The following is a 27120-nucleotide window of genomic DNA, read 5'->3' as shown; positions in this document are numbered from 1 at the left end:
TCTGGTATAGTGAAGGACAATTAAGTGGCTTTTTAAATTGGCAAATCACATATAGAAGAAAAGATTTCAGAGCAGTGAATGTTACTTTAGAAACTTCTATAAAGTGAAAAACAAACTGATTACACAACCATGAAACAATAGGGGAGCAGGACTGAAATGTACGCAAGTAATAAATTTACAATTATCATCCAGGAATGGATTGTGAAAAAATTATAACCCATTGCAATTTGGAAAAACTGCTTTTTAAAGCCATTATCCTTAAGGTTTTGTCAAGATATACATAAAATGTGACCTTTTTGGTGGCTTAATTCATTGCTAAGCCATTATTTGATACGTCAGTTTGGACTGAAAGCAATTAAAGAGCCTATTGGCAGGTGCTAATGTATCTCTTTATAATTGATGCACAAACAACCTTTACCTGATGAGAATAGAAAAGTGTTTTAGACTTTTTTATTGACTATTTTGGGTCACACGTTTTTTGAAGGGCAGTGCATAAATGTTTGTGGAGTTAAGGGTTAATCATTTCTTTATTATAGGAAAATGTATTGAATGTTCATGTAAAAGCTATGCCATTGTGCTGTCAGATCACATGGAATTGGAGATTGAGTCTGTATGAATTCAAAGTACACCTCCCCATGCAATTCTCTAAATGTAACTATGCTTCAAAAGCTTGTTAATGCTCACTGATATGACTGTAGATACCATCTTATTAATATGTTCCTAAAACATGGCAGACAAAGGGAAAGTGTTGTCCTCATTCCTGATGAAGGGCTTTTGCCCGAAACGTCGATTTCACTGCACTTTGGATGCTGCCTGAACTGCTGTGCTCTTCCAGCACCACTGATCCAGAACCTGGAGGCCCTAGTTGATGAAATGATGCAGAGAAGAACTACTTTCTTCCCCTAAGACTGTTAATAGGGGCCATGACACCAGAACCTGTTGCCACCCAGGTGAGAGCAGTCTCCAGCATCTGGAGGATTGCCCCAACAGTGCAGAATGAAGACCAATTAACTTTTCAACTCTACCAGGTTAAGTGTCACCACTTTTTCTTGGATACAGAACTGGCTCAAAGGTAGAAGACAGAGGGTGGTGGTGGATGGTTGTTTGTCAGACTGGAAGCCTGTGACCAGTGGAGTGCCACAAGGATTGGTGCTGGTTCCTCTACTTTTTGTCATTTACATAAATGATTTGGATGTGAGCAAGATTCTGGGTAATCGAAGATGGAGGGCAGGAAAGATTTCTGGCTGTAGGAGCTGCTTCTTTTTTTTTAGGTATTTTAGGTGTTGGAGGTGATTTTCTCGAATTCCAGGAGCAGCAATTACTGTTTTATATGCTGTTGCATTGTTTTGGAACTTTGGGGGAAAAAAAGTCAAAACAACAGCAGTTTAAAAGGGAGAAGAGCAGACAAAGGAAGCATGTGGTGAGGACAGTGCAGGAGAGGGAGAGAGAGAGAGAAAAAAAACCTGCACAGTTACTCCCTTTGCTGTTTGAATTTGTGTATCACTGGACATCGGAGTGCATCTGGGAAAATTAACAAACAGTAAAATTCACAACTAATCTTGGAGGAACTGTTGGGCAAAGTTCACAACCAAGAATCAGATAAGTTAATTGTTGTTTTAAGTCTGTCCAAGAGAAAAGCTACAGTAGTGAGTATAGAGGATTCTTTCTTGATTATATGTTTTTGGAGATAAGTCTCTTGATTAAACTTAAAATATAAGCAATAGCTATTAATTTAACCTGGGGCAGTGTTTTGTAGAGAAATAAGACGGTGTTATTTTCTGGGTCTGTAGATTGTGAAGGAGCAAAAATGGCCTTTGCAGTGATATGCACTTCTTGTCAGATGTGGGAGTTCAAAGAGAGTTTAAAGGTTACTGCGGATTATATCTGCTAAAAATGCTGTTGGAGACGAATCTTGTCAGATCGAGTGGATCGGTTGGAGAGACAGATAGAAGCGATGAGGAATTTGCAACAGCAACAGTATGTGATGGATAGCAGTTATAGAAAGGGGGGAAAGTCTTAGATAGAGTCACATAGATGGGTTAACTCCAGAAAGGGTGAGTGAGGTCGGCACCTAGGGCAGGAGTCTTTTGTGGATTTACCCATTTCAAACAAGTATGCTGTTTTGGAAAATGTAGGGGGTGATACATTATTGGGGAATGTAGCACGAACAGCCAAGTTTCTGGTATTGAGACTGGCTCTAATGTAATGAGGGGTACCTCGGCTTCCAAGAGATCAATTGTGTAAGGGGATTCTGTAGTCAGAGGTACAGATATATGTTTCTGTGACCAGCAGAGAAACAGCAGAATGATGTGATGTTTCCCTGGTGCCAGGATCAAGGATGTCTCAGGAAGGGTGCAGAATGTTCTCACGGGGGAGAGGGACCAGCAGAAGGTCATTGTCCACATTGGAACCAACGACATTGGAAGGGAAAAGGTTGAGCCTCTGAAGGGAGATTACAGAGAGTTAGGCAGAAATTTAAAAAGGAGGTCCTGAAGGTTAGTAATAGCTGGATTATTCCTAGTGCTACGAGCTAGTAAGGGCAGGAATAGGAGGATAGAGCAGATGAATGCATGACTGAGGAGCTGGTGTATGGGAGAAGGATTCACATTTTTGGATCATTGGAATCTCTTTTGGGGTAGAAGTGACCTGTACAAGAAGGACGATTGCATCTAAATTGGATGGGGACTAATATACTTGCAGGGAAATTTGCTTGAACTGCTTGGGAGAATTTAAACTAGTAAGGTGAGGGGTGGGACCCAGGGAGATAGTGAGGAAAGAGATCGATCTGAGACGGGTACAGCTGAGAACAGAAGTGAGTCAAACAGTCAGGGCATGCAGGGACAAGGTAGGACTAATAAATTAAACTGCATTTATTTTAATGCAAGGGGTCTAACAGGGAAGGCAGATGAACTCAGGGCATGGTTAGGAACATGGGATATCATAGCAATTAGGGAAACATGGCTTAGGTATGGGCAGGACTGGCAGCTTAATGTTCCAGGATACGAATGCTACAGGAAGGATAGAAAGGGAGGCAAGAGAGGAGGAAGAGTGGCATTTTTGATAAGGGATAGCATTACAGCTGTGCTGAAGGAGGATATTCCTGGAAATACATCCAGGGAAGTTATTTGGGTGGAACTGATAAATAAGAAAGGGATGATCACCTTATTGGGATTGTATTATAGACCCCCCCAATAGTCAGAGGGAAATTGAGAAACAAACTTGTAAGGAGATCTCAGCTATCTGTAAGAATAATAGATAGGGTAGTTATGGTAGCGGATTTTAATTTTGCAAACATTGACTGGGACTGCCATAGTGTTAAAGGTTAAGATGGAGAGGAATTTCTTCAGTGCGTACAAGACAATTTTTTGATTCAGTATGTAAATGTACCTACTAGAGAAGGTGCAAACCTTGATCTACTCTTGGGGAAATAAGGCAGGGCAGGTGACTGAGGTGTCAGTGGGGGAGCACTGTGGGGCCAGTGACCATAATTCTATTCATTTTAAAATCGTGATGGGAAAGGATAGACCAGTTCTAAATTGGAAAAAGGCCAATTTTGACGGTATTAGTCAAGAACTTTCGAAAGCTGATTGGAGGCAGATGTTCGCAGGTAAAGGGACGGCTGGAAAATGGGAAGCCTTCAGAAATGAGATAACAAGAATCCAGAGAAAGTATATTCCTGTCAGGGTGAAAGGGAAGGCTGGTAGGTATAGGGAATGCTGGATGACTAAAGAAATTGAGGGTTTGGTTAAGAAAAAGAAGGAAGCATATGTCGTTGTGGTTCTGTTCGCCGAGCTGGGAGTTTTTGTTGCAAACGTTTCGTCCCCTTTCTAGGTGACATCCTCTAGAAAGGGGACAAAACGTTTGCAACAAAAACTCCCAGCTCAGTGAACAGAACCACAACAATGAGCACCCGAGCTACAAATCTTCTCACAAACTTTGAAACATATGTCAGGTATCGACAGGATAGGTCAAGTGAATCCTTAGAAGAGTATAAAGAAAGTAGGAGTATACTTAAGAGGGAAATCAAGAGGGCAAAATGGGGACATGAGATAGCTTTGGTAAATAGAATTAAGGAGAATCTAAAGGGTTGTTACAAATATATTAAGGCCAAAAGGGTAACTAGAGAGAGAATAGGGCCCCTCAAAGATCAGCAAGGTGGCCTTTGTGTGGAGCTACAGAAAATGTGGGAAATACTAAATAAATATTTTGCATCAGTATTTACCGTGTAAAAGGATATGGAAGATATAGATTGTAGGGAAATCGATGGTGACATCTTGCAAAATGTCCAAATTACAGAGGAGGAAGTGCTGGATGTCTTAGAACATAGAATATAGAAAAATACAGCGCAGTACAGGCCCTTCGGCCCTCGATGTTGCGCCGATCCAAGCCCACCTCACCTACACTAGCCCACTTTCCTCCATATGCCTATCCAATGCCTGTTTAAATGCCCATAAAGAGGGAGAGTCCACCACTGTTACTGGCAGGGCATTCCATGAACTCACGACTCGCTCAGTAAAGAATCTACCCCTAACATCTGTCCTATACCTACCACCCCTTAATTTAAAGCTATGCCCCCTCGTAATATCTGACTCCGTACGTTGAAAAAGGTTCTCATGGTCAACCCTATCTAAACCCCTAATCACCTTGTACACTTCTATCAAGTCACCCCTAAACCTTCTTTTCTCCAATGAAAACAGCCCCAAGTGCCTCAGCTTTTCCTCATACAATCTTCCTACCATACCAGGCAACATCCTGGTAAACCTCCTCTGCACCCGTTCCAGTGCCTCCACATCCTTCCTATAGTATGGCGACCAAAACTGCACACAATACTCCAGATGCGGCCGCACCAGAGTCTTATACAACTGCAACATGACCTCAGGACTCCGGAACTCAATTCCTCTACCAATAAAAACCAGTACACCATATGCCTTCTTCACAGCACTATTTACCTGGGTGGCAACTTTCAGAGATCTGTGTACATGGACACCAAGATCCCTCTGCTCATCCACACTACCAAGTATCCGACCATTAGCCCAGTACTCCATCTTCTTGTTACTCTTACCAAAGTGAATCACTTCACACTTAGCTACATTGAACTCCATTTGCCACCTTTCTGCCCAGCTCTGCAGCTTATCTATATTCTGCTGTAACCTGTCACATCCTTCCTCACTGTCAACAACTCCACCGACTTTCGTATCATCCGCAAACTTGCTCACTCAACCTTCTAGCCCCTCCTCCAGGTCATTTTATAAAAATGACAAACAGCAATGGTCCCAAAACAGATCCTTGCGGAACACCGCTGGTAACTGCACTCCAAGATGAACCTTTACCATCAACTACTACCCTCTGTCTTCTTCCAGCCAGTCAATTCCTAATCCAAACCTCCAACTCCCCCTCCATGCTATACCTCCGTATTTTTTGCAGTAGCCTACCATGGGGAACCTTATCAAATGCCTTACTAAAATCCATATACACCACATCTACCGCTTTACCCTTGTCCACCTCCTTAGTCACCTTCTCAAAGAATTCAATAAGGTTTGTGAGGCACGACCAGCCCTTCACAAAACCATACTGACTATCCTTGATCACATTATTCCTATCCAGATGTTCATAAATCCTATCCCTTACAATTCTCTCTAAGACTTTGCCCACAACAGAGGTAAGACTCACCGGTCTATAGTTACTAGGGTTATCCCTACTCCCCTTGAACAAGGGAACCACATTTGCTATCCTCCAGTCTTCTGGCACTATTCCTGTAGACAACGAAGACATAAAAATCAAGGCCAATGGCTCTGCAATCTCCTCCCTTGCTTCCTAGAGAATCCTAGGATAAATGCCATCAGGCCCAGGGGACTTATCTACATTCACCCTTTCCAGAATTTCCAACACCTCTTCCCTACATATCTCAAAGCCATCCATTCTAATTAAGTGTGACTCAATATTCACATCGGCAACAATGTCCTGTTCCTGAGTGAATACTGACGAAAAGTATTCATTCAGTGTCTCCCCAATTTCTTCAGCCTCCACACGCAACTTCCCACTACTATCCTTGACAGGACCTATTCCTATCCTAGTCATCCTTTTATTCTTGACATATCTATAGAAAGCCTTTGGGTTTTCCCTAATCCTACCAACCAATGACTTTTCATGTCCCCTCCTTGCTGCTCTTAGCTCTCACTTTAGATCCTTCCTGGCTACCTTAACTCTCAATCGCCCCAATTGAACCTTCACACCTCATCTTTACATAGGCTGCCCTCTTCCCTTTAACAAGGGATTTCAATTCCTTATTGAACCACTGCTCCCTCACACAACTCTTTCCTCCCTGCCTAACAGGTACATACTTATCAAGGACACTCAGTAGTTGCTCCTTGATCAAGCTCCACATATCGATTGTACCCTTCCCTTGAAGCCTACTTTTCCAAGCCACGCATCCTAATTCATGCCTCACCGCATCATCATTTCCCTGCCCCCAGCTATAATTCTTGCCCTGTAGTACACACTTATCCCTCTCCATCACTAGAGTAAAAGTCACCGAATTGTGGTCACTGTCCCCAAAGTGCTCACCTACCTCCAATTCTAATACCTGGCCTGGTTCGTTACCCAGAACCAAATCCAGTATGGCCTCACCTCTTATTGGCCTGTCTACATATTGTCAGGAAACCCTCTTGGACAAACACCGAGCCATCTAACGTACTCGAGCTATAGCTTTCCCAGTCAATGTCTGGGAAGTTAAAGTCCCCCATAACAACCACTCTATTACTTTCACTCTTCTCCTGAATCATCCTCACAATCTTTTCTTCTACGTCTCTAGGACTATTAGGAGGCCTGTAGAAAACTCCTAACAGGGTGACCTCACCTTTCCTATTTATAAGCTCAGCCCAAACTACCTCAGATGGCGAGTCTTCATCCATCGTCCTTTCCACTGCTGTAATACTATCTTTGACAAGCAATGCCACACCTCCCCCTCTTTTACCCCCACCTCTGACCCTATTAAAACGTTTAAACCCTGGAACCTGGAACAACCAATCTTATCCCTGTTCTACCCATGTCTCCATAATAGCCACAACATCGAACTCCCAAGTACCAACCCACGCTGCAAGTTCACCTACCTGATTTCGTATACTTCAATGCGAGAAGTATACACACTTCAAGCCACCTTCCTGTTTACAGGCACCCTCCTTCGAGATTGATGCCTGGTTCCTAACCTCCCTACACTCCAGGTCCTGCACCCTAAAACTACAGTCTAGGTTCCCATGCCCCTGCAGAGTTAGTTTAAACCCCCCGAAAGAGCACTAGCAAACCTCCCCCCAAGGATACCGGTGCCCCTCAGGTTCAGTTGTAGACCATCATGTTTATAGAGGTCCCACCTTCCCCAGAAAGTACCCCAGTTATCTAGTATCCCTCCCTCCTGCACCATCCCTGTAGCCAAGCATTTAACTGTTCTCTCTCTCCCTATTCCTCGACTCTCTATCACGTGGCACAGGTAACAAACCAGAGACAACAACTCTGTTTGTTCTAACTCTGACCTTCCAACCTAGCTCCCTGAAAGCCTGCCTAACATCCTCATCCCTCTTCCTACCTATGTCATTGGTGCCAATGTGGACCACGACTTCAGGCTGCTCCCCCTCCCCCTTAAGGACCCGGAAAACATGATCAGAGACATCACGTACCCTTGCATCTGGGACGCAACATACCAAACGTGAGTCTCTCTCGCCCCCACAAAACCGCTTATCTGTGCCCCAAACTATCGAGTCTCCAATAACTATTGCTCTGCTCTTCTCCACCCTTCCCTTCTGAGCAACGGGAATAGGCTCCGTGCCAGAGGCCTGAACCCCATTGCTTACCCCTGGTAAGGTCATTCCCCCCCCACAAGTATCCAAAACTGTGTATACATGTTCTTGAGGGGAACGGCCGCAGGGGGTCTCTGCACTGGCTGCTTCCTCCCAGTCCCCCACACTGTCACCCATCTGTCTACAATCTTTGGAGTTACTACTTCCCTAAAGCTCCAATCTATGACTCCCGAATGATCCAAATTTCATCCAACTCCAGCTCCGCCTTGATACGGTTAAAAGTGGAGAACTCTGTGGGAAGCTAGAGAAGTGTTTGCTGGCCCTCTTGCTGAGATATTTGTATCATCAATAGTCACAGGTGAGGTGTTGGAAGACTGGAGGTTGGCAAACATGGTGCCACTGTTTAAGAAGGGCGGTAAAGACAAGCCAGGGAACTATAGATCGGTGAGCCTGACCTCAGTAGTGGGCAAGTTGTTGGAGGGAATCCTGTGGGACAGGATGTACGTATTTGGAAAGGCAAAGACTGATTCAGGATAGTCAACATGGCTTTGTGCGTAGGAAATCTTGTCTCACAAACTTGATTGAGTTTTTTTGAAGAAGTAACAAAGAAGATTGATGAGGGCAGAGCAGTAGATGTGATCTATATGGACTTCAGTAAGGCATTAGACAAGGTTCCCCATGGGAGACTGATTAGCAAGCTTAGATCTCATGCAATACAGGGAGAACTAGCCGTTTAGATACAGAACTGGCTCAAAGGTAGAAGACAGAGCATGGTAGTGAAGGGTTGTTTTTCAGACTGGAGGCCTATGGCCAGTGGAGTGCCACAAGGATCGGTGCTGGGCCCTCTACTTTTTGTCATTTACATAAAAGATTTGGTTGCAAGCATAAGAGGTACAGTTAGTAAGTTTGCAGATGACACAAAAATTGGAGATGTAGTAGACAGCGAAGAGGGTTACCTCAGATTATGAGGGGCATGGATAGGATAAATAGACAAAGCCTTTTCCCTGGTGTCAGGGAGTCCAGACTAGAGGGCATAGGTTTAGGGTGAGAGGGGAAAGATATAAAAGAGACCTAAGGGCCAACGTTTTCACAAAGAAGGTGGTACGCGTATGGAATGAGCTGCCAGAGGAAGTGGTGGGGGCTGGTACAAGTGCAACATTTAAGAGGCATTTGGATTGGTATATGAATAGGAAAGGTTTGGAGGGATATGGGCCGGGTGCTGGCAGGTGGGACTAGATTGGGATATCTGGTCGGCATGGATAGGTTGGACCGAAGTGTCTGTTTTATGCTATACATCTCTATGACTCTATAGAGAGATACAGTTAGTAAGTTTGCAGATGACACCAAAATTGGAGGTGTAGTGGTCAGCAAAGGTGGTTACCTCAGATTACAAAAGGATCTTGACCAGATGTGCCAATCAGCTGAGAAGTGGTAGATGGAGTTTAACTCGGATAAATGTAAGGTGCTGCATTTTGGGAAAGCAAATCTTAGCAGGACTTATACACTTAATGGTAAGGTCCTAGGGAGTGTTGCTGAACAAAGAGACCTTGAAATGCAGGTTCGTAGCTCCTTGGAAGTGGAGCCACAGGTAGATAGGATAGTGAAGGCGGCATTCGGTATGCTTTCTTTTATTGGTCAGAGTATTGAGTACAGGAGTTGGGAGATCATGTTGTGGTTGCGCAGGACATTGGTTAGCCCTCTGTTGGAATATTGCATGCAATTCTGGTCTCCTTCCTATCAAAAAGATGTTGTGAAACATGAACGGGTTCAGAAAAGATTTACAAGGATGTTGCCAGGGTTGGAGGATTTGAGTTACAGGGAGAGGCTGAACAGGCTGGGGCTGTTTTTCCTGGAGCATCGGAGGCTGAGGGGTGACCTTATAGAGGTTTACAAAATTATGAGAGCATGGATAGGATAAATAGACAAAGTCTTTTCCCTGTCGTTGGGGAGTCCAGAACTAGAGGGCATAGGTTTAGGTTGAGAGGGAAAAGATATAAAACAAACCTAAGGGGCAACCTTTTCACACAGAGGGTGGTATGGGTATGGAATGAGCGGCCAGAGAAAGTGGTGGTGGCTGGTACAATTGCAACATTTAAGAGACAATTGGATGGGTATATGAATAGGAAGGGTTTGGAGGGATATGGGCTGGGTGCTGGCAGGTGGGACTAGATTGGGTTGGGATATCTGGTCGGCATGGACGGGTTGGACTGAAGGGTCTGTTTCCATTCTGTACATCTCTATGACCTCACATACAGCCTTTCTCTGCTACTGCACATGCCTTGCACCAAAGTTCGTGCTCTAACATTGTCATGAATGCATGTCTTCTCTCTCAATCACTCTCAACACCCTCAATTCCCCTATTCTATTCATCCTACATGCCCTCTGCAGTTCCTGATCTCTTACTCTTGGCACTCCATCACTATTTCCCCCACCTGGCCCTTACAGCCCAGAGGCTGCAGGATTGCAGCAACACAATGGTATTCCTGCTGCTTTAATCATGTGATCACCTGGCTGCCTCCAAGAATAGGTTGATGTTTGCCATGGCAAGTCACATCAAGCAGATATAGAAGGAATACTAGGACAGTCCAGAAAGCAGAGGAGAGAACATGGAAATGATAAGGCACTTGGGAGAACTGGAAAACTAAGTCATATCTACTTTTTTGCAAAGAGTCTGACTGGTAAAGCTGACAAACTTACAACGTTTTGTCAGCACATGGGACTATGATGTTGTTCAAATCACTGGGACCTGGTGAAGGAATGGCAGGACTGGAAGTTCAACATTCCAGAATATAAACATTTCAGGTATGATCGGAGGTAGGTACAAAAGGTGGGGGCATTGAATCATTAATAAATGAGGCCATCACTGCAATAAAAAGGAAGCAGGTCGCAGAAGGCTCTTTAACTGAGACCATCTGGGTAAATCTTAGAAATAAAAAAAGCAATCACTTTACTGGAATTATACCATAAGCCTCCCAACAGTCAGAGAGAGATACAGGAACAGATAAATAGGCTAATCGCAGAGGGATGTGAGAGAAATAGGATTATAATTGTTGAGGATTTCAACTTTGCTAATATTAAATGGGATCGCCTTAATCTGAAAAAACCAGAATAGGTAGAAATTTTGAAGTGCATCCGGGAGATCTTTTTGTGCCAGTATGCAAATATTCCCACTAGATATGAAACAGTGTTAAATATATCGTATGAAAAAGATCAAGTGGTTGAAGTGTAAGTGGGTGAACACTTTGGGGATAATGACTATTACTCTAAGTTTCAATTTCATAAAGGAAAGGGATAAGAATAATGCAGAATTTAAGTACCTAAACTGGGGACGGTCAATTTCAATATCATTAAATGAGGTCTGGCAAATGTAGGCTAGGGACAGTCTACATTTGGAAAGTGGCATCTCTTTTAAAAAAAAATAGTATGGTGAGAATTCAGTGCCAGCAAGTTCTTCGAGGAGTGAAGGAAAGTGCAGCAAGTTCAAGGAACCTTGCATATCAAGAAATACTGAGAGTTGATGAAGAAAAAGAAGGAAGAATAGATGCAGATCACTAAAAATAAGGCAGACCCTTCAGGAGTGTGGAGAGTATAGCAGGGATGGCTAAAAAAGAGATTAGGAGGGCAAAGAGGGGCCATGAAATATCTTTGGCACAGAGGATTAAGGAAAATCCCAAGGCATTTTATAAGTATATTAAGAGCAAGAGGATTACTAGGGAAAGAGTGGGGCCCACTACAGGCCAAACGGCTAATCTGTGGTGGAGCCAGAGGATATGAGTGAGGCCTTACATGATTATTTCTCTTCAGTAATCATAAAGGAGAAAGATATTGTTGTTGGAGGTTTCGGTTGAGATCTGAGTATGTTAAGATTAATAAGGAGCAACTATTAGACGTTTTAGCAAGCATAAAGGTGCATAAATTCTCAGGCTCTGATGACATTATCCCAGGCTGCTATGAGAGGCAAGGAAGGAGATTAATGGGGCCCCTGTGGAGATATGTACTATTCCACTGGCCACTGCTGGATAGCTAATGTGGTTTCTTTATTCAAGAAGGGCAGCACATCTAGGCCATGTAATTACAGACAAGTTAGTCTGATGTCAGTGGCTGTGAAATTATTGGAAAGAGTTCTGAGGGACAGAATTAATCAACACTTGGAAAGGCAAGAATTGATCATGGATTGTTAGCATGGATTTGTTGGTGGGAGATCCTGACTAATTTAATTGGGTTTTTTTGAAAAGGTGACTAAATATATTGATGAAGTAATGCAGTTGATGTGGTTTACATGGACTTCAGTAAGGCTTTTGACGAGTTCTCCCACAGAAGGCTCATCTAAAAGGCAACAGCCCATGGGGTCGAAGACACGTTGTGAACTGGATCCAAAATTGGCTTGCTAGTAGGACGAAAAGGGCGATGATGGAGGGGTGTCTTTGTGATTGGTGACTAGTGCTACATTACAGTGATTGGTGCTGGGATCCTTGCTGTTTCTTATGTACATTAATGACTTGGATATGAATGCAGATGATATCATTAGTAAGTTTGCAGATGATATCATTAGTAAGTTTGCAGATGATATCATTAGTAAGTTTGCAGATAATATGAAAATTACTGGTGTTGTTGATAGTGAGAAGGATGGTCCCAGATTGCAGTTTGATACTATTCAGCTGGTAAATCGGGCAGAACAATGGCAGATGGATTTAATCCTGATAAGTGGGAGGCGATACAATTTGGGATGTTGAATAAGGAAAAGATTTATACAATGAATGATGGGTCCCTTGGGATTAGTGAGGGATATTTGTGTATAACTCCATAGATCCCTGAAGGTGTCAGCACAGGTAGACAGGGTGGTGGAAAAGGCATATGAATGCTTGCCTATTTAGCTGAGAACAGAATATAAAAGCAGGGAAGTGTCATTGCAACTTTACAAAATATTAATTAGACCATAGATGCACTAATGTGTGCAGTTCTGGTAACCAGACGAGTGGAAGGATGTGATTTCATTGGAGAGGGAGCAGAGAAGGTTCACCAAGATGTTGCCTGGATGAAAAATCTTGGATATGAAGAGAGACTGTATAAGCTGGGGTCACTTTCCCTGAGCATAGGAGGCTGTGGTAGAAATATGGAATGTGCTACTTGATGGGATAGTGGAGATAAGTACACTTGTAACTTTTAAAAAGTATTTGGACAAGCAATGAAATTATCAGGGCACAATAGGCAATGGACAAAGAGCAGATAAATGGGATTAGTATAGAACCTTTGAAAAGATTTGTAACTCGGGTTGTGGGTGAAGTCATAGATTTGTTCGCCGAGCTGATTTTTTTTTTCTGCAGACATTTTGTCAGCACACTAGGTGACACCATCCGTGCTCCTCTGGTGAAGCATTGGTGGTCTGTCACACTTGGTACTTATGTGTCTCTGTTTTCTGGTACTTCTGGTTCTGTATCTAAGTGGTTGTATATGGGGGTTCAATGTGCTTTTTGATTGAGTTCTAGTTGGAGTACCAGGCTTCAAGGAAATGACTCATGTGTCTCTGTTTTGCCTGTGTTAGGATGGTTACATTGTTCCAGTCGAATTTGTGTCTCTCATTATCTGTCTGTAATAAATGAGAGAGTACTGGTCGTGTCTGTCAGTGGCAAGCTGATGTTCATGCACTCGTATGGTCAGTGTTCTTCCTGTTTGTCCTGTGTAGTGTTTTTCACAGTCCTTGCAGGGTATCTTGTGGATTATGTTTGTCCTATTGGATGTGAGTGGCTGATCTTTAACTTTTGTGAGGATCTGGTGAAAGGTTTGAAGGCCACTATAATTCCTAGGGGTCTAAGTAGTCAGGTAGTAATTTCTGATATGATGTATGATATGATCAGTGTTGTGTCTGGCCATGTAGTGTTTTCTTCCTTAGGCTTATGGCTTATCTACCTGAGAATAGTGCTCTTGAGGTATCCATTCCAATTAAATTCCTTGAATAAGTGTTCCTGTTCTTCCTTCTGGCATTCTGGATTGCTGCAGTGTATCATTGTTCATTTAAACAGTGTCTTAATGCTGCTTCATTTATGGGTGCTGGAGAGGTTGATTTGATAGTTCAGTGTCTGGTCTCTATGGGTGTTCTTCCTGTACACACTGTCCGGAATTCACCGGTAGGTGTGCATTCCACTAGAACATCCAGGAAGGGGAGCCTGCTGTTCTCCACTTCTTCTTTCTCGAACTTTTTTCCAGTGAGGATGTTATTGATGTGGTGGAGAGTTTCTTCCGGTTGTGTCCATTTAATGATGACAAAGGCATCATCTACATACTTGATCCAGAGTCTGGATTGGATTGTAGGGAGGGCAGTATGTTCCAAATGTTGCATTACTGCTTCTGCTAGCAATGCTGGGATTAGTACAGTATGGTGTTTGTTGGTCAACACAGGCATGGTGGGCTAAAGGACCTGTTTCTGATGCTGTTTGACTTTATGGCTCTGTATGCACCTGGACTAAAATTAAACCATTTGGTTATAGCTTGAGGATCATGTTTCCAGGATCGTGTCAGACTTCAAAGATCAGAGGTAAATTACAGCATGGGATCTTTACATCCTTGGTTCACATACTATGTTACAGTGATGATATCCTGAGTATGTGTCTTCTCATCAGTGTCAGGGTCTACTGATATACTGTTCATGAGATATCACATAATAGCATTCCTATTCCTCAAGACTTTTCCATTCTTGATACATATGTGTATGTTGGCATAATTCCACATGTGTGAACTTCAAGTACAGCAAGTTAGTCAACCACAACATTGAAAACTAACAATGGACCCTGAAGCACAACATAAATTTGTGAGTAATTCAGATATGATACAGTGAATCATGTCAACAACTAAGTGGAGACAAATACAAGAAAAGCCTATTGCCAAGAATGTGGAAGAAGGAAAAGCGATGTCTGAAGAAGCTGGTTTCTACAGATTAGAGGCTCAGCAAAACCATGCAAGTACTAAGATGTTTTGCGACTGTTGGGAGTTGACAATGAAATTAATTGCTGAATTGATCAATTTGTTCCTTTGTGTAATATTGTGACCTCTATTCTTATTGTGCCTGGGCACCAAACAAAATTACTTTACATTGCCATCTCTATCCGGGGCACATTGTAAAACACCAGTCAGTGTAGTTGGAAAATCAAAAAAGAATTAGTTGAGGATAACCAAATATCTGTTTTGACAGTGAGCCAATCTCTTAAATATGCCTGGTTGTTTTTTTCTGATGGGTATGAAATTATCTTGCTACAAACCAGTTTTAAGCAGGTAATTCTTCTTCCCAGGAAACCAAATGTCCAACTTTCTGTGACTTTGGAAGTTCCTGATTTATCGAATAATTCTCTGCCAGTAAAAAAAGGCCTAATTGAGTCTTGGCATTAAGATGCAGAATATTTTGATCATCACAGTATATTTGGACATTCATGGAGTTGTACCTTGTTTTGTTGAAGAACATTATGGATACTGCAGAGGTACTTGAATAGATTCACTTTCCAAACAGCCATGTGAACTGTAAGTTTTGATGAATACTGTGTTGGTGAGTATTTAGAATGGAGCAATGAGTATCTGCCAGAAGGATGCAAGGTAGGTGGCTTATGGCATCAAGTGGTATGTCAAATAGATTTGACTCCTCCACCTCCTCCAACAATGCTACTTAAAAAGATTATCAATTATTTTCAGTTTGTTTCTGATTGACTTTACTAGTTGTAACTGTAAATGCTGAAGTGCAGAAATTGAGGCGATGTAGAATCAATCAAGCTGCTTGAAGTGGAAGAAGGAGCAGGGGAGAAAGTAGGAGGCCATATTTGTGCAAAGTGTTCAGATCTCATATCTGAAGATCAGCCAAGGAATAGTATGTGAGAAGTCCATACTTTTTTAAAAGTATCTTCACTGATGGAGCAACAATTACAACTCTAGATCAGGGCAAGAATGATATTGTTTCGTGACTTTGAAGCTAACTGCAGCAAAAATGTTTATGGGTCTGTCTCCTTTTAAGATAGAGCTGGAGATATTTATGAAATATATCAGAAATTTCTATCCATTATTACATCAGATAAGTTACTGGGACTTTTTATTTCATTGTCTTTTGCCAAACAGTGGCTGTGGAATGACAAATGCTATTTTTAGGAGGATTGCAGGGATCCCCTAGTGTAGGATGCTATTGATTATGTGCACATTACTCTGTGGGTACCACAAGTTAACTGTGAATAAAAAGGATTCCTGTCCCTTAACAGCTACCAAGTGCAGAGAATCAGTCACTAATATTCTAACACTAGTCATAACCTTGTGGACTCCATAGCACCAACTTCATTTAAGCAACTATGACAAACATGAGAGGCACCTGCTGATGATATGCCTCACGATTCTAACGAGTAAAATACACACGCACATATGGGCAACATGCATGCAATGGAAGCTATACAAGAAGTGAAAAAGCAGACTGGTACCATGCTGTAGTAACACTTCTGCGACCTGATCCCCTCTGGGCGAGCCCTGTAATACTCAGAATAGCAAGTATCAAAATACAACATAGTTATCATTGAGCAGAAGAGGAGGAGCAAGCACAAGGGAGAACAGAGTGTGGTGTTGGAAACATTTACCAAGGAATTTTGGGGTTAAGTAATGTTGCAATTAAGTTAAATTTGTCTCTTAGGTGTTTATTTCTGAGGCTCACAAGATATCTAGATTTCTGTTTAGTCAAAAGATTGTTGGAATATCATATGTTTTCGAAATGCCGTTATCAGGAAACAACATTGGGTTTATGCCCAAAATGTTGACTCTCCTGCTTCTGATGCTGCCTGGCCTGCTGTGCTTTTCCAGCACCACAGTCTTGATCTGATCTCTAGCATCTGCAGTCCTCATTTTCTCCAAGGGAGAAGGAGGAAGAGAAGGTGGAGCAATTTAGACAGTTGAATTGAAATCAGGCTATCTATGCAGAAATCTTCCAAGTATGATGACAACAAACTCAACCTAAATTTCCCATTCACCACAGCATCAAATCTTACTGTTCTTCCATCAATGATATCACATTGTCCCTTTGACTACCATATGAAAGTAAAAGAGAACACAAAGTAAACATTCCAAAAGTAATCACACTCTTAAATTTCTTAGTGCCTGTCTTCCATGTACCTTACTCAGTCCAGGGGCTCCTGCATAGTGTTTACATTATGGCTAGTAGAAGGCTGCTGTCTTTCAGTAGGAATTTAAGATGGAGGACAGTCATAAGCAACCTGGGCCAGAGAAGGCCCTGCTTTAGGTGCATCTTTTGGTATGGGTGACAGCAATCTAAGCTAAATGAGTCACAGGTAACAGTAAAGGAATTGCTAGAAAACTAGTGGTGGCATCAAGAATCCTGTCACCCTATCATACTGTCCCCATAACAGACCACCAGACATGAAACATTCTGCTTGTATCAGTGCAATTTGTTTCGTTGATAGGCTTACTGTAGTTAAGTAGTCTACAAGGTATGACATTTTTTGTAAGGTTTGCGATGGTGATAGGTGAATGAGGATGTCATAGCTATAGTGCTAGTTTTCAATCCTGATTACCTGTCTACGGTTCAGTAATGGGAATGTAATGAATTGAGCAGTATCTGTATCAGATTAGTTGATAGTTATGTGTCAGTTATAGTGACCAAGAAACGAAGTTGCAGTGCTGCCTGCATCATACTGAGTAAGTATGGAATAATTACACACACACTGCATGTAACGTTCCTTTTTTTGGAGGGATAGGGTCTGTTCAATCCAGTTCCCATTATATTCATCAGCATATTTTTTGTTTGTCAGTACAGTGGTGAACATGAAACTGTATGTTTCATTTACTAAGGAATTTTGGGCTTAAGCAATGTTGCAATTAAGTTAAATTTGTCTCTTAGGTGTTTATTTCTGAGGCTCACAAGGTACCTAGGCTTCTGTTTGGTCAAAAGATTGTTGGAATATCATACGTTTTAGAAATGAAGTTTTTGCAAAGCATATTGGTTTGAGGTAGTGGGTTAAACTAACTAAATCTCAGAATACAGAAGGAGACTTTTTGGCCTGTATCAGTAGGGATTACGTATCCCCTTATAATATTGAACTAACTTTGTTTAGATTAGATTAGTTAGAGTGGAAACAGGCCCTTCAGCCCAACAAATCCACACTGACCTGCCAAAGCGCAACCCACCCTGAACCATTCCCCTGCATTTACCCCTTCACCTAATCTGCACATTTTTGGACTGTGGGAGGAAACCAGAGTACCCACAGGAAACCCACGCAGACACCGGAAGAATGACTGTGTGGAGTTTGCACAGTCACCTGAGGCAGGAATTGAACCCAGGTCTCTGGTGCTGTGAGGCAGCAGTGCTAACCACTGTGCCGCCCGTGTTGACTGAGCGTAGCAAGAATCAGTCTGCACATGTCATGGCATTTGTCACAATTCCTACACTACTGAGAGATGAATTTGTCCATTCAAGTTGGTTGTCTTGATTGGAAACTTGGTGTCAATGCTCACCTCAGAGATAGCAGTGCCTAAATGTTTGGTAACTTTACACTATCATTGTTCACCATACGTTGTGCTTTTGCACTAAAGAGATTTTACTTCCAGACGGCAATTAATGAATGTTAACTACTGCCGTGGCTCCTGTGTGAAATGCCAGCTCTAATACACAGTTCTCAAAGTATTATTACTGTCTTAGTATAAAATCATTACTCATTGTTTATGCAAAGTTTTATTTGCAACTGAATATTTTAGTCTTCAGTTTTTGACATCACAGCTTCCCTTCCTTTGCCTAGTAAGTAAATTTTGCAGTCTCTGAAATGCTGAACTTGTATCTCTGGATTAGCTGAAACTGTCAACACCAGCCCAAGTTTAGGTGTTGAGATCTTTGGTCATACTGCCTCACATCCAACACAAACACCTTGAGCAAAGCATTCAACAAGGTTCCACATGGTAGACTGGTTAGCAAGGTTAGGTCACATGGAATCCAGAAAAAGCTAGCTATTTGGATGTGTTTGACAAGATTCCATGTGGTAGATTATTTAGCAAGATTAGATCATCTAGAATCCAGGGAGAACTAGCTATTTGGATACAAAATTCATAGTTCCTTGAAGGTGGGATCATAGTTGGACAGGGTAGTGAACAAGGCATTTGGTACGCTTACCTTTTTGGTCAGTGTATTGAATATAGGAGTTGGAAGGACATGTTGTGGCTGTGCAGGACATTCATTTGGCTACTTTTGGAATGCTGGGTTTAATTCTGGTCTCCCTGCTATAGGAAGGATGTGGTTTAACTTGTAAATCCTTTCTGCACCATTTCAAGGGATGTTGCCAGGGTTGGAGGATTTGACCTACAGGGAGAGGCTGAATAGGCTGGGGTTATGTTCCCTATATTATTGGAGGCTGAGGGGTGATCTTATAGAGTTTTATCAGATGATGAGAGGCATGGATAGGGTGAATAGCCAAAGTCTTTTTCCCATGGTGGGAGAAACTATAAGGCATAGGTTTAAGGTGAAAGGGGAAAGAAAAATGGACCTAAGGGGCAACTTTTTCATGCAGAGGGTGGTGCACATGTGGAATAAGCTATCAGAGGAAGTGATGGAAGCTGGTACAATTACAACATTTGAAAGGCTAGGAGAAATGAGGACTGCAGATGCTGGGGATCAGAATCGCCAGTCAGGCAGCATCTGAGGAGCAGGAGAGTTGACATGTGAGCATAAGCTCTTCATCAGGAACGATGATGAAGAACGTCTGCTCAAAATGTCAACTCTCCTGCTCCTTGGATGCTGCCTGACCGGCTGTATGTTTCCAGCACCACATTCTTCCACATTTAAAAAGCACCTGGATGGGTACATGAATAGGAAGGGTTTAGAAAGATATGGGCCAAGTGCTGGCAAATGGGACTAGATTAATTAAAAATATCTGGTCAGCATGGACAAGTTGGACTGAAGAGTCTGTTTCCATAACTTTGACTTTCTTTATGGAAAAGGGCTGCTTGATAAAGATTTGTGTTCAGAACAAACAGAGTGAGTAGAGGATACTGTTTTTTAAATTGGTGCCAGTCATTGATGCTGATTTGTAAAGTGAAGTAAGTGCTAGAGAACTTTTTCACCATATACATATTTGCACATGAGAGACCTAACTTCAAATTGTTAAACATGAAATGCATTTCTTACCCTTTAACTTGTAATATGCAAGGTGACTGGCCATGATCTGCCGCATTGATTCTGTGGTGCAAACTTTAACTCCATTTGGGAAAAAGGTTGACCTTTTGGCCCGGTACTTGGCAGTCCAGTTGACTATCCTTCCAATGGTTGAGGATTGTCGGTTGTTTGTTGCATTCAGAGACTCTGCAGATGCAATATTACTTTCCCTCTCTCGAGTATTCTCTATTGCAACACCATCTGCAAACACAATATAAAACATAATTACTATAATTATTTTCTTACTACAAAGCTGTCTTTTTTTTTACTGGTTATAAATTTCAGCTAACTGAATCATAAAATCGTTTATGACCGACGGAAGCTAATAAGCCCATCATTCTTGTACCAGCTCTTTCCTAGGTAAAACGATTAATTCTACTTCTCATCCTTGGAAATGCTTTCTTTACAAGTGTATATTCCCTTTTATAGGAGCTAGTGAATTAGCTTCCATCACTCTGTCAGACAACAGATTCAGATCAGAACAACTTGGCCAGTAAATTCTCAGGAAAGTCATATCAAATGACAATCTAAGTTGCATTTCAGTCTAATATAATAAAAAATGAAATACTGTGCAATTCAAACTAGCAATTAATGTGTGGGGGAGATCTATCATAACCAATGATGACAAAAATAGAGTTGACCAAACTCCGCCTCAGTCTGAAGTCACGCAACACCAGGTTATAGTCGGACAGGTTTATCTGAAATGACATAGACTTTTGGAGTGCAGCCCCTTTGTCAGGTGCTGTGAGAGATTAAGGCACACATGTACCCTGCTCTCTCACTGTACCTGATGAACAGCTGTGCTTTGAAAGCCTGAGTGATTTCAGATAAACCTGTTGGACTATAACATGGTGTTGTGTGACTTCAGACTTTGTTCCCCCTCCCACCCCAGTCCAACATTGGCACCTCCACATCAAATTCAGTCTCAAATTGAGAGAACTAGTGACCATTCACTAACTTCAAATGAGGCCATATGGATCCTTGGAATATCAGAAAAAAAGAGCCAATGAATGAATAGTAACAGCAATAAATTATATTTTATGGAGCCTTCAATGAGATTTCAAATTAATCTGAACTGGAATAGTAGGGAGAAGAAAATAAATAGACTGTTCCTAAAAAATAATATAATACACCCTTTACAAGAAGCAAAAGAGAACATGTTTCATATTAGAAATATCTGTCATGTCATAAAAAGGAGCCATCCCTGAAAAGTGTTACAACACCCAATTGTCCTCTAAATTATGATGACAGGCTTTAATAACCCCTACCAAATATCCAAATAATAAAATAAAAATAAATCATAAAGTGAGGTGAGGAACAATAGACCAGCCAAAACACAATTATATCCCATCATGTTTCTTCCCTCAAACAGGTATCACAAAATCGTTGATTAAATTAATCAAATTTTTTTTCAGAATTTTAGTTTAGGGTGAGAGGGGAAACTCTTTCACGCAGAGGGTGGTGCATGTATGGAATGAGCTGCCAGAGGAAGTGGTGGAGGCTGGTACAATTACAATATTTAAAAGACATTTGAATGGGTATATGAACAGGAAGGGTTTAGAGGGATATGTGTCAAGTGCTGGCAAATGGGACTAGATAATTTAGGATATCTGGTTGGCACGGACAATTAGGTCTGACCAGTCTGTTTCAGTTCTGTACACCCTCTATGACTCGAAGACTGTGGTGTAACTTTTATAATCTGCAAAGAGGTGAATTTGTACAAAAAGGAATAGAAATTTAACTTTTAAAAACACATACAATATTGAAACTTCTGTAAAAGCTCATTAAGTTATTATTAAATTTTTGTTCCTCCTCAGATAGTTCTTCATATACTGTACCAATGATCAGTCTCATAAGTATACAGAGTATACTCTTTCTTTGTAATGTCTAAGTAGTGTAATGTGCTCATCAATCAAATAGGGAATATTGTTAATATATTAACTTTTGCATATATCAATGTTGTAATCTGTAATCCCTTATTATTAGACTAAAGGTACTCCTAAATCGTAGTTTTACTGACAATTATTAGAATATATTCACTATTAGTGCATGAGTTAAAGATAATTCCAGCTGGTTGGGTGATCAGCACAGACATTTAATCCTGAGATATTGCAACAGCAAGATGTTTTACTTTGAACCAAAATGGTGCCAGGTTGTATTTCCAGAAGTTCTAAGCCTGAACCCAGGACTCCTACATGTCAAACAGAGCTATAGACATTCCCACAACCAATGAATCAGATCTAAGCTCTGCAGTATTGGCACATCCAGTCAAATATGGTAATGGACATTTAACAATTATCAGGATGAGGAGGCTTCATGAGTGGTCCTATTCTTAATAATAAGGAAGTGTGGGCAGTATGTCAGTGCAAAAGACAAGACTGAAGCTTTTGCGGCCATTTTCATCCAGAAATGCTGAGTGGGTGACACTATTCCTGAGGACCTCAGCATTACAGCCTTCTGCCAATTTGATTCACTGCATGTGAAGGGTATGAATACTGTCAACACTATAAAGTTAAAAATCACACAACACCAGGTTATAGTCCAACAGGTTTAATTGGAAGCACACTAGCTTTCGGAGCGACGCTCCTTCATCAGGTGATAGTCGCTCCGAATGCTAGTGTGCTTCCAATTAAACCTGTTGGACTATAACCTGGTATTGTGTGATTTTTAACTTTGTACACCCCAGTCCAACACCGGCATCTCTAAATCATGTCAACACTATAAGCTCTGAAAACATTCTAGCAACTTACTCCAAAACTATCCATATCCCAAACAAAGCTGATTAAGGTATGCCCTGTCCACAAAAAGCAGGACAAATCCAATTGCCCCTTGCTAATTACCCCCTCATCTATCTACTCTCAATTAACAACAACAAGGAGATGTCAACAGTGCAATCAAGTGATACTTACTCAAAAGTAACCTGGTCACTGATGATCAGTTTGAGTTCCATTAGGACAACTCTTGACCTCATTATATCTTTGGTCCAAACAGGGACAAAAATGCTGACCTCATAAGGTGAGGTGAGAGTGACTGCTTTTGGCACTGAATGTAGTATCAAAGAACCTTAGTGGAACTTGAGTCAATAGGGACTGGGATGAAAACCACCTCACTAGTTGGAGTCATACCTAGCAGGAAGATGGTTGTGGTAGTTGATGATGCATCATCTCACTCCTGGAATATCACTGCTGGATTTCCTCAGGGTAGTGTCTTAGGCTCAGCAATCTTTACCTTCTGCATTAATGATCTATCCTTTTATTATAAAGTCAGGAGTGGGGATGTTCACTCATGATTTCACAATATTCAGCACCATACACAACTCCTCAGATATTGAAGTAGTCCATGTCCATATAACAATATCTGGCCAACATCCAGGCTTGGGCTGATGAATGACAAGTGACAGTAGCACCATGTAAATACTGGACAGTCACCATTTCCAAAAGGAAAGAATCTAAACATTTCTTTTAAACATTAGAAGTCATTACCATTTCTGAATTCCTCCACTACCAATGTTTTGGGAGTTAGCATTTAGCAGAAACTGAACTGGATGAGCAATTTAAATAATGTAGCTACGGGGCAGTTCAGGTGCTGAAAGTCTGCAATAAATAAATCAACTCCTGACTCTCCAAAGCTTATCTACCATTGGTAAAGCTCAAGTCAGGAGTGTGAAGGTATATTGTCCACTTGCCTGGATGAGCGCAGTTCCAACAAAATTCAAGAAGGTTGACACTACTCAGGGTAGAGCAACTCATTTGATCATCATCCCATCCACCACTTTAAACATTTACTTCCCCAATACTAACACACAGTGGTGGCAATGTGTGCATCTAAAAGATATACTGTAGCATCTCATCAAGACTTCTTCAGCAGCAACCTTCCAAACCACAATCTCAATCATTGAATAGAATAAGGGCAGAAGATGCATCACCAAATGTAACTATCCCTCCAAGCAACACATCATCCTGACTAGGAACAATATTGTCATTCCTTCACTGTTGCTGAGTCAAAATCCTGGAACTGTTTTCCTAACATAACTTTTCGACACCACGTGAAATATAATGGTTCAAGAAGATCACTTGCCTCCATCTTCTCAAGGGTAATTAGGGGTGGGCAATGAGTGTTGACCTAACAAGCGAGCAATTTTTAAATTGCTAATAAGATATCCAAAGCATGGTTTGTGGGCTTTCCATTTGTCTGGAAAATGTTTAAAGTTATTGTAGTTACTTAATGATGCAGAGAGTCCTTATGGAAAGGCAATGGATCTTTTTGGTAAGTTCAGAGAGACTTTTGAAGAGATAAGGTGCCCTTTTGGAGAAGGGAAGTATTTTTTGGGTTTGTTAGAAGTAGGCATAGCTGTGTATTAAAAGTGGATAAACTGATTGAATCCATAAACTCCATTGGAAATGTCAAACTGCCAAGGGAACTATTAATCTATGAAGGCATTTAACATTTTGGAGAAAATGTCTATCGTTTCAAAAAATTAATTACTTACTATTTCACTTCATTGACACATTTTATAGTATTTGTTCTGCATCTCTGGTTTAAACCCTATCGTTATTGCGATAGGGTCCCTGAAGGTTCACAGTTTAATTGATAGCTCCAAATGGTTATAAAGTCTTTGATGTGAAATTATGATGCAATTTTTAAACATAAGGAATTAAGTTGTTGTAAATATTTTAATGCAGTGAATTTTTTAATCAATGGGAGTTTTTTCTAACATAGTTAAAAATCATACTTTTTTCAACATATCAATTGATGCCTAAAACTTTTTAAAATTTGTCTCAGCAGGGATCCTGAAGTCTACCTATGGTGGATACAAACTAAATTGGCATGGAGGGTGTAACTGGTAACTGGGGGCATGGGTTGGCTTGAAATAAACATGGGGTGATATAAAGGACTTCATTGATGTGTAGAGGACAAGGACGGCATGGATGCTGTATGAAACATGGGAGGATAGGCCATAAGCCATTTGGCCCCTGGAACAGCCACAGATATTATCCCTTAGATCTTTTTTGCCTATCTACGAATTTATTGGTGGGTAAGGATTGTCTGTTTAGAGGCACAAAACATCACAATCATGTGGGACAGGCTGGATAAAACTTTAGATCCTGTCATTTTTAATATGTTCAAGTGTAAATTATTTGTTGTTTAGAATGGCTTTACCTTTTCAAAGACAAAGGTATGTTTGCTGCTCATAGCACATTTTTGCTTTCATTAAACTTCAAATCTGTGATGAAGGAAGATGACTCATTTGCACTTAATTCACCTGAGGGCAGAAGCTGTAAGCATGTTAATGGTATTACTAGTAATGTTTTATTTATTTCTCAGGCTCAGCAAACATTCAACATTATATTAAAAAATGAAGCAATATATGTTATATCTTGTGGTAAAAATGTGACATAGTTTACTGAAAGTGAATATTTTGACTCAAGATAACAGTAATATGCTTTAGTTTAACTTTTCATTTGCTTGTCCTATGAAATTATTATTCAGTTATAGGGACAAATGCTTTTGTTTTGCTACTGCACCACAGAAAAAAGATTATAAGCTTAACTAAGAAAATTACAACAATATAGGTAATGTGAGTCCACCTAGAGCACATGAACTGCAATGGTTCAAGATAGCAACTCACCACAACCTTCTCAAGGGCAACCTGGTTTGGGCAGTAAATACTGGACAGCCAGTGACGCCCATGTCCCATGAGTGAATAAATAAAAAAAACAAATGGGTGAAGTGGAAACCTTACTGTGTTTAAGATGTGTCTAAACCTTATAATGAGAATACTACCCAATCCTCCAACACCCAGGATCTGTGTTATTCAGTATATGAACTACCTACTTCCCTTACTTCATTGCTCTGTCATCCTTTGATCAACCTTTTTAAAAATCAGTCAAAAATCTAAAGCAGGTTTGTGAAGACCCATAAAATCCTTCAGCTTGTGAAAGATTGCCCACTCCATGATGGGTTGCTAACAAACTGTTCACTATGAAAATGGTAATGGTTGAGTACCTGGAATAAAGGGAAGATAAAAGACCGGGTGGAAGGCAGCAGTCAGTAAATGACAAGAGCAAAAGAAGGTACAAAGCAAAAGAAGGTGGCAATAGGTTAAACTAAATAGCTAAAGGTGGATGCAGAGGAGGTATAAATAGAAATAGGTTTACCACTATCTAATGTCTGCAAAGATAGTGGTGGTAGTTGTGAATTAAAGTTGTTGAACTCAATTTTGAGGCCACATAAATTCTATAACAGAACAATTAGGCTGTTAATCAAGCTTCTTTGAGTTCCATTAGAATAGTGTGGAAGGCCAAGAAAATTAATCATAGCAGTGGAATGGTATTATGTTCTTAAATAAGATCCCTAAATTTCACTGTGGTCCAATTAAGGGCTAGAAATCTTTTTGCTGTTAATTAGAGACAATTTGAAATCCCAATTACTCATTTAGAGAAGAAATAAACAAGATTTCATTGTTGTTAAACAAACACAAAAGAAGTACAAAAGCCAGAAAAGCAAATGGTCAACAATATTTATCTTATGCTCTAATGAGTAGAATAAAGTTGCGGTAAATATGAATTAACAGGCAAACTGTGGTCATACACACCTCTAGCTGCATATTAAGTGGCAGAGACATCAAATCTAGATCCATGCTGGTTAATAAGTTATAAAAACAGGTCAATAAAAAAAAACTACAGACGAAACATCTATTTGCTGACTGCTACATTCAGAAATAACTTGTACCTCATTAGTGAAGAGAGAAAACGGGATCTTGGGGGTATACGTTTAGAAGGATAGAGTACTGATACTCACACGTCAATAACAAGTGTTCGATGCTGCAACTGCACCACTGTCACCTTTGTGAAAAATGTCAGCCATCATTCTCTAATTTGAGAACTAAAGGTCCTGTTTCATCTAAGTGGTAGAGGAAAACCACTTGGTAGTCTAATGAGAAGAGGCTGTTGTCTTAAACAAAATTGGTGGCACAGTGGCTCAGTGCTTGGCACTGCTACCTCCGAACACCAGAGACCTAGGTTTGATTCCAGCCTTGGATTACTGTCTGTATAGAGTTTACACATTCTCCCGTCTCTCTTTGGGTTTCCACCGGTTGCTCCAGTTTTCTCAAAAATGTGCAGATTAGATGGATGCGCCAGGTAAATGTGGGATTCT

At 41.0% G+C, this 27120-nt stretch overlaps 1 protein-coding gene across 1 annotated transcript in view; it reads right to left on the bottom strand.

The window, feature by feature from the left end:
• The window catches only part of LOC132819566 (interphotoreceptor matrix proteoglycan 1), a 227735-nt gene that overhangs the window by 76588 nt on the left and 124027 nt on the right, over window positions 1–27120 (bottom strand). The window contains exon 2 of the mRNA XM_060831135.1: window positions 19936–20163. Coding sequence (XP_060687118.1) covers window positions 19936–20163 — 228 coding nt within the window. The remainder of the gene's footprint in view (window positions 1–19935; window positions 20164–27120) is intronic.

The sequence above is a fragment of the Hemiscyllium ocellatum genome, chromosome 10 (assembly GCF_020745735.1).
Source record: "Hemiscyllium ocellatum isolate sHemOce1 chromosome 10, sHemOce1.pat.X.cur, whole genome shotgun sequence".
Taxonomy (NCBI): Eukaryota; Metazoa; Chordata; class Chondrichthyes; order Orectolobiformes; family Hemiscylliidae; genus Hemiscyllium; species Hemiscyllium ocellatum.
The sequence above is the reverse complement of the archived record's forward strand: the minus strand, read 5'-3'. Positions and strand labels throughout refer to the sequence as shown.